Source organism: Toxotes jaculatrix, chromosome 3 (genome assembly GCF_017976425.1).
Source record: "Toxotes jaculatrix isolate fToxJac2 chromosome 3, fToxJac2.pri, whole genome shotgun sequence".
Lineage (NCBI taxonomy): Eukaryota > Metazoa > Chordata > Actinopteri > Toxotidae > Toxotes > Toxotes jaculatrix.
Window position 1 is genome coordinate 4,517,084 of NC_054396.1, and position 14,747 is coordinate 4,531,830.

The window sequence follows — 14,747 nt, forward strand, 5'->3', positions numbered from 1 at the left end:
AATAAAAGGTCTCTGGAGATTGGTTAGATCAGAAATGTTCATTTAGCCTCCAAACCTCTGGATATGCAGGTCAGTGTACACATTTGATTGACAGCTGAGACAGCATGAGCGCCAAGACTCACTGTAAACAAATGTGTGCCAGTAGCTGTAGCTACGTGCGAGCTATGGACAGTGTCTTGTTAGGAGAAGCATTGAGCAATGTGGACCACAGGAAATATATGGGCTCAAATTAGGGTAAAAAAAAAATTGATCTTGTAAAGTGATGTTCACAAATATTCCCAAAGTGTGTAGGTCTAAATCAACCTTTGTAAATCTGTAAAATAAATCTACACAAGAGATTCAAGATTGTAAATAAATAAAATCTGTGTACAAACTGTTTTGTTTTTCTCAGGAACAAGCTGCAGTAGTTGTACAGTGAAGGTGTGTGAGCTACAGGCTAGGCTACTTTCCCTGTCGCTTGTGGTGAGGGAACCTTCTGTACCTTAACAAGGTATTGCCAGCACGTTTGCATTCACACACATCTCCTGCAGCTACTCATCCACTCACAGAGAAATGTGAAGTTGACAGCCAGCAGCAAAAGACACAGATGAATCATTGTTCCTGTGCCTCTCCTGCAAGTAGACTTTAAGTCTGAACACTTATTCAGCCAAAGTTGTGCACCAACAAGTCAGGCCACAAATGTCACGTTGATTGAAAGAATTGCTCAGAACAATGATAATTATCCCTCTTGCTGACCTTCTTTACTGTCAGCAGATCAACCAGCACACTTCAAAGGCACCGTGGATATGGAGCATTTCACCCTGTGGAGGGACTAAAAGACGCTGAACCTTTACCATGACTGTTTGACACTGACAGTTTGACAGACAATATCAAGAGAGGTGCAGCACTGAAATGAAGATTCATTGTAGACATGGCAAAACTTCAGTTTGACTAGTTTGGGATTTATCCATAAAATAAATATGTTAAACTAAATTTATAATGCTGTATTGTGATGCTGTAGATTACAGCCCACCATAACAATGTTATTATTTATATTATAAAAGGTATGAATAAAATACTTACAGAATAGATTGCAATTTAAAAAGTTTTAAAATATGGAGTATTCATTCTTATTATTGTAGCAAGGGCATGCAGTGCAGTGGACAGACTACTAATCTGTAAAGGGTGTTTCCTGCCTTTCACCCAATGTTGGCTGGCTAGGATGCCCCCCCCCCCACCAACCCGTCAGTGACCTTTAATAGGATGAGCAGTATGGATAATGGATGGATTACTGTGGCTCAGCCAGGGTGGAAGAATGTTTTTTTGTAGCTTTAAAATAGTTCATGGTTTTATGGAATATGTTTATGTTTTTTGAAATGATCACTTAATATAATAACCTCTGTCATTGTTGTTCACCTTCGTTTCACTTTGACCATAGAGTGGCTGGAGATTGCACCTTGTCATTTTACAATATTCAGTGTTTGATTACACTTACAGAGTAACATAATTCTGGGTTTCTCCTTTCCTTGGTACCATACATGTATAAAGTATTTACACTGTAACTTGCGGGTGTAATCTAAAGCTTTACCCCTGGTTTTGGGTAGGAGGCAAAGATATAGCTACGTTAACATGTAATTTTGTTACTTTGGGAGCACAATTTAATATGTTCAATAAATCTTTTCTTTGTGTATTTGACTGTTGGGTTGGCAGTGTCTGAACTGAACCTTTTTGGGACTGCATTTGAAAAGGAAGAACTTTAGAATTTGATCTCTTTGGTTCCTCTTTGATAAGAAAAGGTATTTCATTTATACAGGTGACTAGATAAGAAGACAGCATTGAAAAGGTTTTTGTGCTGTGCCCCGGGTTGCACACCTGGTCGCACGTTCCACCAGGGCTGAGTACTCAACGCTGCAGCCCAGGTTCAAGTCCAACGTGGGCCCTTTGCTGCATGCCATCCCCTGTCTCTCTCTCTTTCCAGTTTCACTATCATAATAAAGTAAAATAAATGCCCAGAAAGTACAAAAGGTTTTTGGAAAATTACCAATTGGCTGCACTCTGCTGCTGTTAGATTATGTGTGGCTCAGTCAGTACCTGACTCACAGCTGGAACCTCTACGGTCAAATAATACTCATTATCATTTGAAACTAAACTCTGCCACTAAATTTCCCATGACAATTCTGTTTTATGGCGGATTTACCCTTTAACAGATGGGGTCGCCAAGAGCCCAGTCTCCCATAACTTGCAAAGAATAAAAATGGAACAAAATACATTACAACATTGCATTTATTATCCAAACAATTTGCTGTTCAGGCCCTGTACACCAAACCTTCAGTGTTCTTATCAACACATCCAGCAGATTCAGAGAAAAAATAGTGTTTATCTGAAGGCAAGTTTGTGTCCACCTGATGAATTTAAGTCCAATATTCACCATGTTTTAGCTCTACTTTGGTCTCCACCTCCTGAAAAAAATATTTGGCTCTTGAGACATTAGACATTCCATTATGTTCACTATTAGTCACTTACATTGTGAGCAGTGTTTGGTGCTGGGCAGGTGGAATACAGGAGCTAGAAATACAGGAGTTCTTTTCTTTTTTCTTTTTTTTTTGCTGAAAACAACTGCCTGCTGGAGACAAGGCTGATGACAGTAATCAGAGTGACCCCGCCAAGTTAAGTTCTGGGGCCAAAAACAAAATGACTTGAAAGATGCTAAAACAAAAATAAAATAAAAAAAATAAAAAAAATAGAAAGCTGAGGTGATACTTTTATGTGGGTTTGTCACTCTGACCAAACCCTTTCATATAATCCCTATACAAATGAGCAATTATTCATATAAATACAGCTTTAAATTATTAATATAGATTATCAAAATTTTCATCATTTAGTTCTTCTGTCATCGGACTGCAATTCAGAATTGTGGCATAATTTTGATGATGTATGTATGGTATATACTGCATATATAACCAGTGCTAAATACAGCTTTGTTTTTAGCCAAACCAAGAATGAAGCCAATTTATCTGAAAATGTTTGAGTAATTAACCCCAATGAAGAACCAACTACAACAAAAGTCAGTACCCCCTTCAGTAGAGAGATTTCATTTTTATTTGTAATATTTTTATGTAAGTCTGTCTTTATTTGTGATGACAGATTCAATCCTCTTCAATGAGACCAGTCTTGCACAGATTTGTGGAGTGATGTTGTGCTTCTTCACAGTGATTCTTTTCAGCTGTTCTTTGCTGGAGGTGTTTTGTTGCTCTACCTTCCACTTAAAATACTCCAAAAGTTTTCAACTGGGTTCAAGTCAGGGACATACAGGACCTGGTCATGGTTTTCACTCTTTTCTTCTTTACAAACTTATTCTTGCAAAATTCCTCTCCTGCCAAGCTTTTGAGACTGGTTTCATTTTTTGGTTTCATCTTATCAAAGAATGTACTGCCTACGTTCATCAGGCATCTTTTCGTGTCCTGTGGCAAAGTTTTGTCATTTTGTGAGTAAGGATTTTCTACTTGGACACCGTGTGTGGGGGTTTACTTACTTTACTTTACATGCAGTGTCCTTCTCATTGCCTGATCAGCCACTGAAACATTCATTTCCACACATAATATTAATTAATAATAATAAGATAGATAATAAGTCAGAAGAACTTAACTGTTTTTCCAGTGAAACGTTGGATAAACTGAATTGTGTGTGTGTGGCGTCATTTGATGATGACGGCCACTGCTCCCTCTGTTATTGATAGTGTGGTTCTTCCTGTACTTGCTGTGTTTCAGCTCATGTCCCGTCGCCTGCTGATGCTCTTGTACTCTCACCCATCTTCATGAAGTCTCACAATCTGGTTTCTTTCTTATTCAGGCGGCTCCTGACCAAGTGGAGCCGCGCTGCATTAGATACAACCCCTGACAAAAGTGAGGAGGCTGTGTTGTTCACTGGTCATTATGTAACATTGTTCCTGCTTTTATCCTGAACTGGAAATCACAGCTGTAATCACCTTCACTGCAGTGATCACAGTGAATTGACTTTTATTGCTGTGATGACTAGTGTGGCCTGTTTGATTTGAATTACACATGAAATCAATTCACCTTCACTTTGACTTAAAATAACAGTTATTGTGAGATGGTACCGTTTTTAATCATTTAATATTTTTGTGATATTGTACAGGGGTGCACTCAGTTTTATTGAAAGATTTGACAGAATGTTAAGGTGTGACTATAAGGATCTTACTTTTTGCACTCAAGAGAGTGTTAAAATAGTGGTTTGGAATAATAGCTGATTAATATCTGAGAGCAGTGAGATGGCCAGTATCTGCGATACTGCTGATGCTTTCCTCCTCCCTTCCTCAGCGACTCCGCTCGCTGACCCCTGCCACTTCTGGTGCAGCTTTTGCCGACATGTTCATCAGATCCCCAGTGTTACAGCCAAACAACCTCACAATGAAAAATGCCTCCACATTTCCTCGGTTTCACAAACACTGTTTGAAACAAAAAGCCCTTATCGGACCTGCGTATTATTCACCGTGTTAATTGGAGGGAAAATAAATGTATTGTGCATCGCGACGGTGCTGTTAAAACAAGATAAGAACCACATGAGCAAGTCTGAGGCAGTGGCTATTGAATGAATTGTTTAATAGAGAAAGTGTGAACAAGTTGGAAACTGTTTTTTCCCTCTTTCTGCTGTACTGAAGCCTGGTGTGACCAGTCTTGTAACCCCCCTGTACATGTCATTTATTTACCGTCACTCATCGAACGAACATGTACATGTACGTTGATACTACAAACACACATAAATCACCACCCAAAACAAACAAGTCTGATAACTCAACCATGTAAGACATTGGATGTAAATTTGTGTGGATTCCCCACAGCAACCACAGAAAGCAGCATTTGCATTTCCAAAGCTACACTGAACATTACACTGAACTTCTACAGATATGGACAAGAGCATACTACTCAGATAAATTTGAATGAGTAGGAGGTTATATTTCTTTCATTTACATAGAGAATACTGTGACATTTTCAGCAGCTGTCAAGGTTTTTCCACCTTCGGCCACAAAGCACCTCACCTCTCTATTCACTTTTGTTCCTGACAGGTACAGCCGCCTTATATTGAGAAAGTGACAGCTTTGCATGAATTAACAAAAAAAAAGTGCCCTTATTTTTCAACTTGATGACCACACATTTATAAAGTTTGTTTTTCTTTTTTTCAGTAGCTTTCAGAAAAGACTGAGAGCTGTAGGAACCTGCAATTTTCATAAATCATATAAAATTTGAACATGAAAATCTTCAAATTTGTGATTTCATGGTAATCAGGTGAGAACGTATGGAAGTGTTTTGAGAATAAACAGTGTCATACAGTATATGCATATATGGGCTTATGTTTTGACATGTAACACCACAAACCGAAATTTGGTTTTACAGCCTCTACTAATTAAAACAACATGGTCAGTTGAATTAGTGCAGTGAGATAATTATATTCTGACTCACATTAGTGGACTCCTTGTTTGGTAAAATTGGGACACCGAAAATAAAAACATGGTCACAAATTTCTATAACTGGTTTGTGTCCTACATCACAGGTTAGAGCAATAACATATCACTCCACCCTGTACAGTAGTGCACTGATTGTCTGGTTTGAATAAAGGGAATAAACATGTCGGCATTCATGCTTGTTTGATAAAGAACTTATGACCGCTATCACCTCCCTGAGTGATACCATCGACTGAAGAGAACGGCACCAGAAACACTGACCTGTGTCTCACACTGAGCATGAATGGGTGCATGGGTAGGTAGAGGGTTCACCTAAAGGTTATAACAACCCGCCATCACAATACTCACCAAACCATTGGCTCTGACTCAAACTCACCAAGTTTGTCTGTATCAGCAAATCTGGAGACAAAATGGGTACTGTGCTGTGGCACTCAGGTGATCATGAAGGCTGACGCCAGTGCTTTTTATAGTTATTCATTCATCTTCTATACCGCTTGATCTGTCAGGGTCTCGGGGAGCTGGAGCCTATCCCAGCTGGGCAAGAGGCGGGGTACACCCTGGACTGGTCGCTAGTCAGTCGCAGGGCCGACACACAAAGACAGACGACCACACACTCACACTAACGGGCAATTTAGAGTAGCCAATTAACCATATTTTTTTGGGATTGTGCGAGGAAACCAAAGTACCCAGAGAAATTCTACGTAGGCACAGGGACAACATGAAAACTCCGCACAGAAGAGCCCAGATCGGGTTCGATCCCTCTTGCTGTGAGGCGATAGGGCTAACCACTGCACCACCACGCCGCCCATTTTTATCATTATTTTGTGTCAATATTCAATATCTTTAAGGTAGACAATTTATATTTGTTTTTTACAGAAACACTCTTCTTTAGCTGAGCAGCAGCCTCTGCACCAATAAGTCATACTTTACTAGACGCTGGTGCATTAAATTCTTTTGAGCCCTGTGTCTGATCGGTTAAGCGGACTTATGCACTGAGACTGGCCTTGAGAGGGTGGTTCTTGGGTTGGGTCAGTGAAGGTTGATTACATATATACAGTATAAACAACATGGTCAGTGAACCCAGTCCTGGAACACACACAGAGCAGTTTGAGAACCACTGTCTAAAGTTAAAATAGTTGCAAGTTGATTCAAAGCCCGCACATGTACAGACATCATCATTAGCTCCCTTCACCACTCATTCACTATTCTCAACAAAAACACACTTTATAGTGAGCAGTAAAATGAGATTTTGGATTTACTGGCTGCAGAGCAAAGAGTTGTGACATTTGATGCCACTAGCACACACCAAAGAAAGCAGGATGTGTGTTTGTTTTTTGAAGAGTTGATGTGTGTTGACATTGAGAAAAAGGAAAAGAACAGCGGCAGATTCTGATGAGCCGCAGCACGTCACTGCATTTTGTGACTGCTGGTGAGCAGGCTCAAGTAAAAATCAAGGGGTGCAGGAATTTTGACACACATCTGACACTGGTGGTGTATGTTGCCCTTTGTGAATGACCATCGGTTTGTGCATTTACTGCCAAGTGACTTACATAACTCCAAATCACACATGTATCAAATCTGAAGCAAAACATTGTGGGATTTACTGCAGAAAGTCTTGTGGACACTATGGCCATGTCCAAAATGACTTCTTGACCTTCTTTACTATATTTACTGTTATTTCACTGAAATCTGAGTGCCAAAACATATGCACTACATAAAAAAAATCTCCCACAATGCAATGAAAAAGCCATGTCCATGAAGTGAACACTACTTTCTGTGAGCAATCCCACAGTGCAATGCGTCACATTTTATGGATCAGTTACAGCAGAATAATTTTATTCTTGAATTTAATAATTAGAAACATAATAACTATGTAATTAAACTGTGGCAATTTCTTAGTAAAAGCCTTTATGGGCTGAGACAAGCAGTCTGCCTCTAACCGTGTCCCAAGCACGCTATGAATATCCTGTCAGTCAGAGAGGCAGGAAACAGGCAGTCAGCGGGTTGTCTGGCTGGCTCTACCAGGCCTGCAGGGGTCAAGCCTGTCAGGTGGGGGTCAGGCAGGTGAGGCAGACAGGGGAACAAAGAACCACCAATAACCCCCCCCCTCCTCCTCCTCCTCCTCACCTCCCTCCCCTTCTTTCCCCATCCCGTCTGCCTTCCCTTCCCCTCAGAACAATCACCACCAACAGGAACAGGAAGTGATGTAGAGAGGAGGTTGATCTAACCAGGGCAATTCCTTTGGCCGGGTCAGACGAGGAAAGAGAAGGTAGGAAAGACTGGCTTGGAAGCGAGAAATCATAGAAAACACACACAGCAAGAGGTGGCAGAGTATCCTGTTTGGGTATCTGTGTGTGTGTGTCTGTGACTTTCCTATTTATAGAATATTCCAGTTGAGTCTTATGGTGTTGTTTGTGGTGTTAAGGAGTGACTTACAACATCATGTATTTTGGAGAAAGATTTGAGTTTAACTCCTGTTGTATCACTCTGGTGTTCGGGTGATATTTACCACATTATTCTTCTATTTTTTTCTCTGTTCATAATTATCTCCTTCTAAATTATCTTTTAGAAGCACAGTACTCACAAAGACATATCAGAAGATGCCCATATGACCTTGACTGTGAATAAGGCCGTAACAGCAGTTTGAGGCACCACACTCTGTGCATGTTAAAAGTGGCCTCCTCATTGTTATTTTGACTCCAGGGCCTCTACAGTATGGTTGCCAGCTGGAGTGCCAGTGTCTGCAGTGTCTGCCTTCTCTCAGTCTTCCTTGAGAATGTGAGCAGGCGTGTGGCATTGAGAGTCAGCAGCCCATTCCTGCTCTCATAGCACAAAGACAAGCATGTGGCACTTGACAGCGACGAGCGTCACACGCTAACACAAGCCGCAGCAGCCCTGCCTTTTAAGATGCGGCTAAGGGGTCCCTGCCCTGAAAGGCGACACCTCAGCCTGCGCCACCGAGACTCCTTGCGTCTTTTCTTTCACCCCACTCGCGGACTCTTGTCTGTCCGCGGCTGCTAATTTCCGTCACACTTTCTCTCCTGAGCAGGGGGACAAGCCTGTGTTGTATGTTATTAATACTATTGTTAACTGCACACTCAAGGCTGGCCTCCCTGACTCAGCTCATCATGTTACAGGTATATTGTGCTCAACAGAGAAATTGCCAATCATGCTTTATATAATACCATCTATTAATATCAGAGGGAATACCTTGGCCAGTTATGGTCAGATGCAGGCTGATTGTCATGATGCATCTGGCAACAGACTTATAGGCTTTCCTCTTGGCCTGAAAGCAGTAGGTGTTTTTGAACATGGTGATCTCTGAGATGAAAAACTAAGGGACAGATTATTTTTCCAGGGGCTCAATGCAAAAACGAACAGTCAGTATATCAGAGATGTCAAATGGCAGACCAGGAGTGAATGCTCATTTCCATTCATCTTGCTGTGGTTCAGAGAAACTGCTGTTAACTTTAGCAGACAGTTCAAAAATTCTGTCAAAAATGCTGCTGCAGTACTTGTTTTAATGTTTGATATGACACAGCACACTCTAGAGGCTGATATGGGGACTGGTTTGGACCTGAATTTATCAACTGCTAAAAATGAAATTTTGGAGGAAAGTAAAAGATAAAAGTAAAATAATGAAATTCTATTTTATACCATCTTGCCAGCTCCTTATAAAGTGATCTTAAAAGTTATTCATCACATATCGGATGAATTAAAAACATCAAGAAAGCTCCAGAGGTCTGTTAAAATTAAGAATTATTCTTAAATGACTGCAATACAGAAACAGAGGTGAGCACACACCCTGTGATTTTACAAAAGAGCAGTGGTAATAGGTAATAGGTAGTTTTAACTTTTTTTGCATTTGAATTGCACATTTAATAGGATGTAACAGCGTTTATTACTTTTAATTGCATTCACCAGGAATGTAATCAATAAGAATGAAGCTGGCTTTTTTTTTCCTTTGCAGGCATCTTCATTATTTCCACTTGTCAGTGTGATATGAAATTCTCTTCATGCTTTCATGAAAATTTTCAAAATTGCATTGATATTTATGAATCATTATTGATATTATAATTATATTAGATTGTTCCTGATTTCACATGCCAGTTGCTGGTGGGGATATTAAGGATTTCTCATAAATAAAATCAACTTAAATTATTCTGCAAAGAATAACGCATCACAAGTAAAATGTACATAGACAGTGGGACAAAATATGTGCTTCATCACTTGAGAGCTGCTCCTCGCCTGCAGTCAGCTGGGATAGGCTCCAGCTCCCCCACAACCCTGACAGATAAAGCGGTATTGAAAATGGATGGATGGATGGATGTTTAATTATAACAATGTTAAAGGGACATTGCACATTGTAAAGACAAGTCAGAGATCAAGGTCAGCAACATCAACAATGTCCCCGAGCTCTTGGAAAGATTCAACAGTAGGGAAGCAAAGAAGGGCCATGAGGCCTGGAATCTGAATGCCTATTTAAAACTACTGAATACTTAATGTTGAAGTACAGGCCAGTTGAAGAAGCTGAAGACTCAGTGCTCATTAAAGCTAATTATAGGTTAATAAAAAAAATATACATTTCTCAACACATTTTTTTAAACTTTTCAAAACATATTTGTATGGACAGTTGTATGCAAAGGTTTGGGCACCTCCAGGTAAATTTCACATTTTATTGATTTTTGAAATGAAAGAAGTAAATACAACCCCTCTGCAAACAAATATTAAAATGCTGATGTGCTGTTATTTTATATTCCATGAACTTTTGAACACATTTGCCAACTGTTCAGCACGGGGTAGAACCATTCTGCCAGGGATTACACTAAATATGAGCAAATTCTGGATGCATATGTCCTGTAGTCAGCCAAGAAAATGATAGTGAAAAGAGGCCAGGACGGAACAGGACCATGATCCAAGGCGGACCTCAAAATCCACCATCAACTACTTCAAGAAACACAAACTGAAGCCGTTTGTGGATCAATATGTGGGTGCAGTAAAGGCCTCCTACCTGCAGAGGCGCTATTTTACACCGTGAGACCTTTTCATCACTACTGGCACCGCACGCGGAAGGAAGCCCGCCATCAAGGCACATTCACAACGTGAGCCTTTCGTTGAGGTACACTCTGTTGAAAAGATTCAATTTTTTCTTCTTATACCTACCGTTGGTATTTTGTTTGAGGGATGGCGTACAGAGGACAAGGACAGAAGGTCCAGAAGGTTATGGTGCAGCCCATTGTATCCTTTTATTGCAGTAAGCGACTGGCGCGGTTGAAGTGGTTGCTACGATAAGTTAGCAGCTCGGCTAGCCTTTTCTCGTTAGCTGGCTAATCATTCATTTTCCATAAAAGTGGACGACAAAATGCTTTTAGCAGAGCTACGGGGTTTATCAAAGACTTATTTCAAGCAGGAGGTTTTATGTTGAGTGAAATTGCTTTTGCAAACAGTTTTGGTTTATCGTAATGCTTTCAGTTGATCGGTATGTAGATATATTCCCGGTAAAGCTAGTAACCTAACTCCGTACAGCAGTTCTGGTATTTTATATCTTAGCGTCCTTTAAATGCGAAGGATGTGTCCACACTGTAACAATAGATAGTTTTCGGCACATACGTTAGCTTAACCCACACAATAACATTACAAGCAGAGCGGAAATAATTAATTATGCGGTAAGTCAGTCGACAGAAAGTTAATTGACTACTTTGATAAATAAAAATGATTAATGCACAATGAAAATAATTATTTACACCTCTAATTACTAATGATCCAAAGTAACCTGCTCTCCTATAAAAGTGTTTTCATAGAAGAATGTAATATAGCCTAAATCTAAGTGGGCTAATTATATTCCTGGCCGGATCACCTTTAATGAGTTTGAGACAGTATCTGTGACCTAAAGAGATTTCTTACATTGTCCTTCCAAAAAGCTCAATTCCAGTGTGTAAAAGTCTGAAATGTGATTAGCCAACATTATCAGCGACTGAGAAAATATTTAACTTGTCATTGTGTCTGTTTGTGTTTCATTTAAACATTGAACATTGATTTTCCTTAACTCCATGTATCAGAACCTCATTTTCAGGTATCTGCAAAATGTAAGTATTTAGTTCAGCCTCATTTTATAGTCTGTTCAGATTATTTTTGTGTCGTTAGAATAAAATTGAGTTCTCATCTCTTGATCTTCTCATTCTCAGCGCTCAAGGATCCAAGTCTGGTTGTATGAACAGGTGAACATGCGGATAGAGGGCTGCATTATTGTAAGTTGTCTTTTTGCTCCTCTCTGTTTAATTTTATTAAACTGGGGGTAAAAAAAATTAAACATTATTTGATTTCCTACAGTCATTTCATTAATATATGGGTAAGTGGACAGGGTAGGGTAATCATCAAATTGCTTCAGGTAGGATGAGTGATCTGGAGGAGATTCTGAGACTATGGTCACACTAAGATGGAAAATCTTACAATACATGCTAACGTGGCAAAATACTACTAGATAAGTAAAATCACTTGTGAAGGTGATTAGCTGGCTGAAGGTGAATAGCTGGTTTATGCTTGTGATCCTAAAATAATAATTTTCACATTGTGTAACCATGAACAGACTGAGGTGTCTCAGTATTCAACCCAACAACAACTAACTCACTAACATCAGCTTGTTTAATGAAGTGCCACTGTTCCCATGGGGACTGAGTGGACTCTAAGGAAGTTAGTCAAATGTCTAAATTGTGGAAAAATATAAGTGAGCGCAGGAAATGGGACCAGCTTTATGTTATGGGCACTGAATTCAACAAGTGAATGCCATGTATTGCATTGTGTGGGCATGTATTAGAGGTAGACAGAGAGAGAGAGAGGAGGGAAAACATGAACTATGTTATTAAACAAACGCAACTGTGTTGTCTTAGCAACACATCAGCTCTGTTTACATGCTGAATCTTCAAACCACCACAATAACGGAAAAAGCATCAGTTCGTTAGAATATTACTCCATAAATAGGTGATTATTATTTATTGTCATTTGGATCATAATTAGCACAATTTGTGCAGAGTTTTTCTCCAGACGAACAGACATTGATCACCCCTGATGTATTACTTGTAAAGCCACCTTTGAACTTAAATACAAAACTATAATAAACCCAATGCAACATTAATATTTGGCTCACACATCATTATGGCTCCCTAATTTACTGAGAGGTTTGAAAACACTTTTAGTCACTTGGGTTTTATTGGCACACTGGTACATGTCACCTTATACTGTTTCTGCATTTCTCCTGTTGCATCTAACAGTGTAAAATCATCTGCAGTGTAATATTCTCTCGTCGACCTATGTGCCACATCCCCCTTGACAGCCTCCCTTCTATTGTTAATGTTGCTTCTGGTCCTCTAACATGACCTCTTGACTGATTATTATTTGATCACCTGCTGATTTTCAACAGTAGTATTAAATGCTGATGTGAAGTTTATACTTTTGCACTTAGGTGAGGTGGTTTTGAATAAAATTTGCCCAAATACAGAGTGTAACAAGTGGCCTTATAAAGCAGTTTCTGGTCATTAATTATTCTAATAATCAAGTCTCACTAACTTGCACCTTCTCAGGAACAGTTGGCTTTAATCAGGCTAAAGCAAGCAATTCACAACAAGCTTGTGTGGTCAGTAAATTCAGTAAGACCAACCCTCTTGGAAAAAAGTTGCAAATGTTCCTGTATGAAGTCCATTCAAACTAATTTTTGACTCACTGTTTCCTCTCTGTTTCAGGGTTTTGATGAGTACATGAACCTGGTTCTAGATGATGCTGAGGAAGTCCACATGAAGACTAAGAGCAGAAAGCCACTGGGTAGGAGTACACTCCACATTTTGACACGTCTTTTGTAGCTTTCAGACAGATAATTACAGATGTCAGTTGTGCTGCTACACAAATAGATCTTTTTCACAGCTGACATTTGGACATGTCTTAGCAGTAAAGGCACAAGTGTGATTAATAATATTAATAATGAGTGCATTCAGTTTAGGCTGAGTCCACATGTGCATGGGTATTTATTAAGACGGGAGTTTTCCTCCCATCCCATCCACACAAGTACTGTTTTAAAGAAATCTCTGTCCACATGAAAGTGGAAAAAACATGCTGTCAAATGTATAAGTGGCAATATAATTGTAACCTTAAAGCCACTTTGGCCAATCAGAAGCCTGAAGTAGTTATTACTTCTGTAGCACATTCCTACACTTCTGTCCAACTGACATGACAATGGACAGGAAGAAAAGAATTCAGTTTTAGACTGTTTACAGAATAAAGATTTGATCCTGTAAATCTTTTTCCCCTAGAACACTTAAGTATGTAACTTGCAGTGCTGATAGGTATGTTTCTGTTGTTGGATCAAAGTTAGCTAATTTTTTTTGGGTGAGTGTGAATTTATTAAAACCACTGTAAATAAATTTAATTAATACCAGCACAAAGAATACCTTGCTTCCCCATTTTTCTTTATTCAACTCATAAAGTATTATATTAATTACCCAATTTTCAGTTTTTTTTTTTTTTAATTTTGCTGGAAGGACCCCTGGGGGACGTTTGGTGGGGACTGCTGTATTTCTTCAGGAAGCCTTTTTTTTGGCTTGCACTTTACCTAATGAACACTCCTAAGGGGAAAGGCTGATAGAAACCAAACAAGCTACTGGTCCCAGGTGGACTGTGACACTAGATTCTCATTCATCTTTAGCCAGCTTGGTGGATGTTCACTGCTTTGTCCAGAAGTGAACCGACACTTTGCATCTCTTTCCATCCATCATCTTCCTCCTCTGATCCATTTGCACTTGTTTTTCTCCCTCTTTGTTCCTTTATCTGTGTCTCCTAGGGAGGATCATGTTGAAAGGAGACAACATTACCTTGCTGCAGAGTGTGTCCAACTAGGACAATGGCGACGCCTACAAATATTACCTTTCCAAGGAAGAAATATTTTCCCATCTTGTTTTGTTTTTGCAAAAGGTGTTGATTACGTTTGTGTTTATGTAACATGTGTATGGCAATGTTTCTTTCTCTGCTATGGATCCATTTTGGGAATAAAGTTTGTTTTTCTTACTGCTGTTGTCCATATTTTAACTGATTTCATTGTGAATGTGTGTAAGTTGTTTCATGAGTATTTAGGTCATTGGACTACACTGCCATCTATTGGCAGACATCAGCATCGCAGTGCACTTATGTAGGTCAAACTCCCAGCTCTAAGCAAACTATAACAGAACAAATTTACTTGAAAGAGAATAAATAAACTTGTTTGCGTTATGCTTTGGGACCTTTTTGTCATAATGTCAATTTAGAG

General features: G+C 39.4%; 1 protein-coding gene across 1 annotated transcript; it reads left to right on the forward strand.

Annotated features, from left to right (window-relative positions):
• The first annotated feature begins 10,525 nt into the window (after nt 1-10,525).
• Nucleotides 10,526-14,509, forward strand: snrpe (small nuclear ribonucleoprotein polypeptide E). The gene is made up of 5 exons (XM_041032915.1): nt 10,526-10,696; nt 11,518-11,544; nt 11,644-11,706; nt 13,195-13,273; nt 14,286-14,509. The coding sequence occupies exons 1-5, from the start codon at nt 10,643-10,645 to the stop codon at nt 14,339-14,341; spliced, it is 279 nt and encodes a 92-aa protein (XP_040888849.1). The 5' UTR covers nt 10,526-10,642; the 3' UTR covers nt 14,342-14,509.
• The last annotated feature ends 238 nt before the right edge of the window (nt 14,510-14,747 follow it).

Excerpts from the sequence above, each read along its gene's own strand:
- snrpe (XM_041032915.1), top strand. The coding sequence starts at position 10,643 with ATGGCGTACAGAGGACAAGGACAGAAGGTCCAGAAGGTTATGGTGCAG. Across the intron at positions 11,545-11,643 it reads TTTTCAGGTATCTGCAAAAT|CGCTCAAGGATCCAAGTCTG; the intron begins GTAAGTATTTAG and ends TCTCATTCTCAG. Across the intron at positions 11,707-13,194 it reads GGATAGAGGGCTGCATTATT|GGTTTTGATGAGTACATGAA; the intron begins GTAAGTTGTCTT and ends TCTCTGTTTCAG.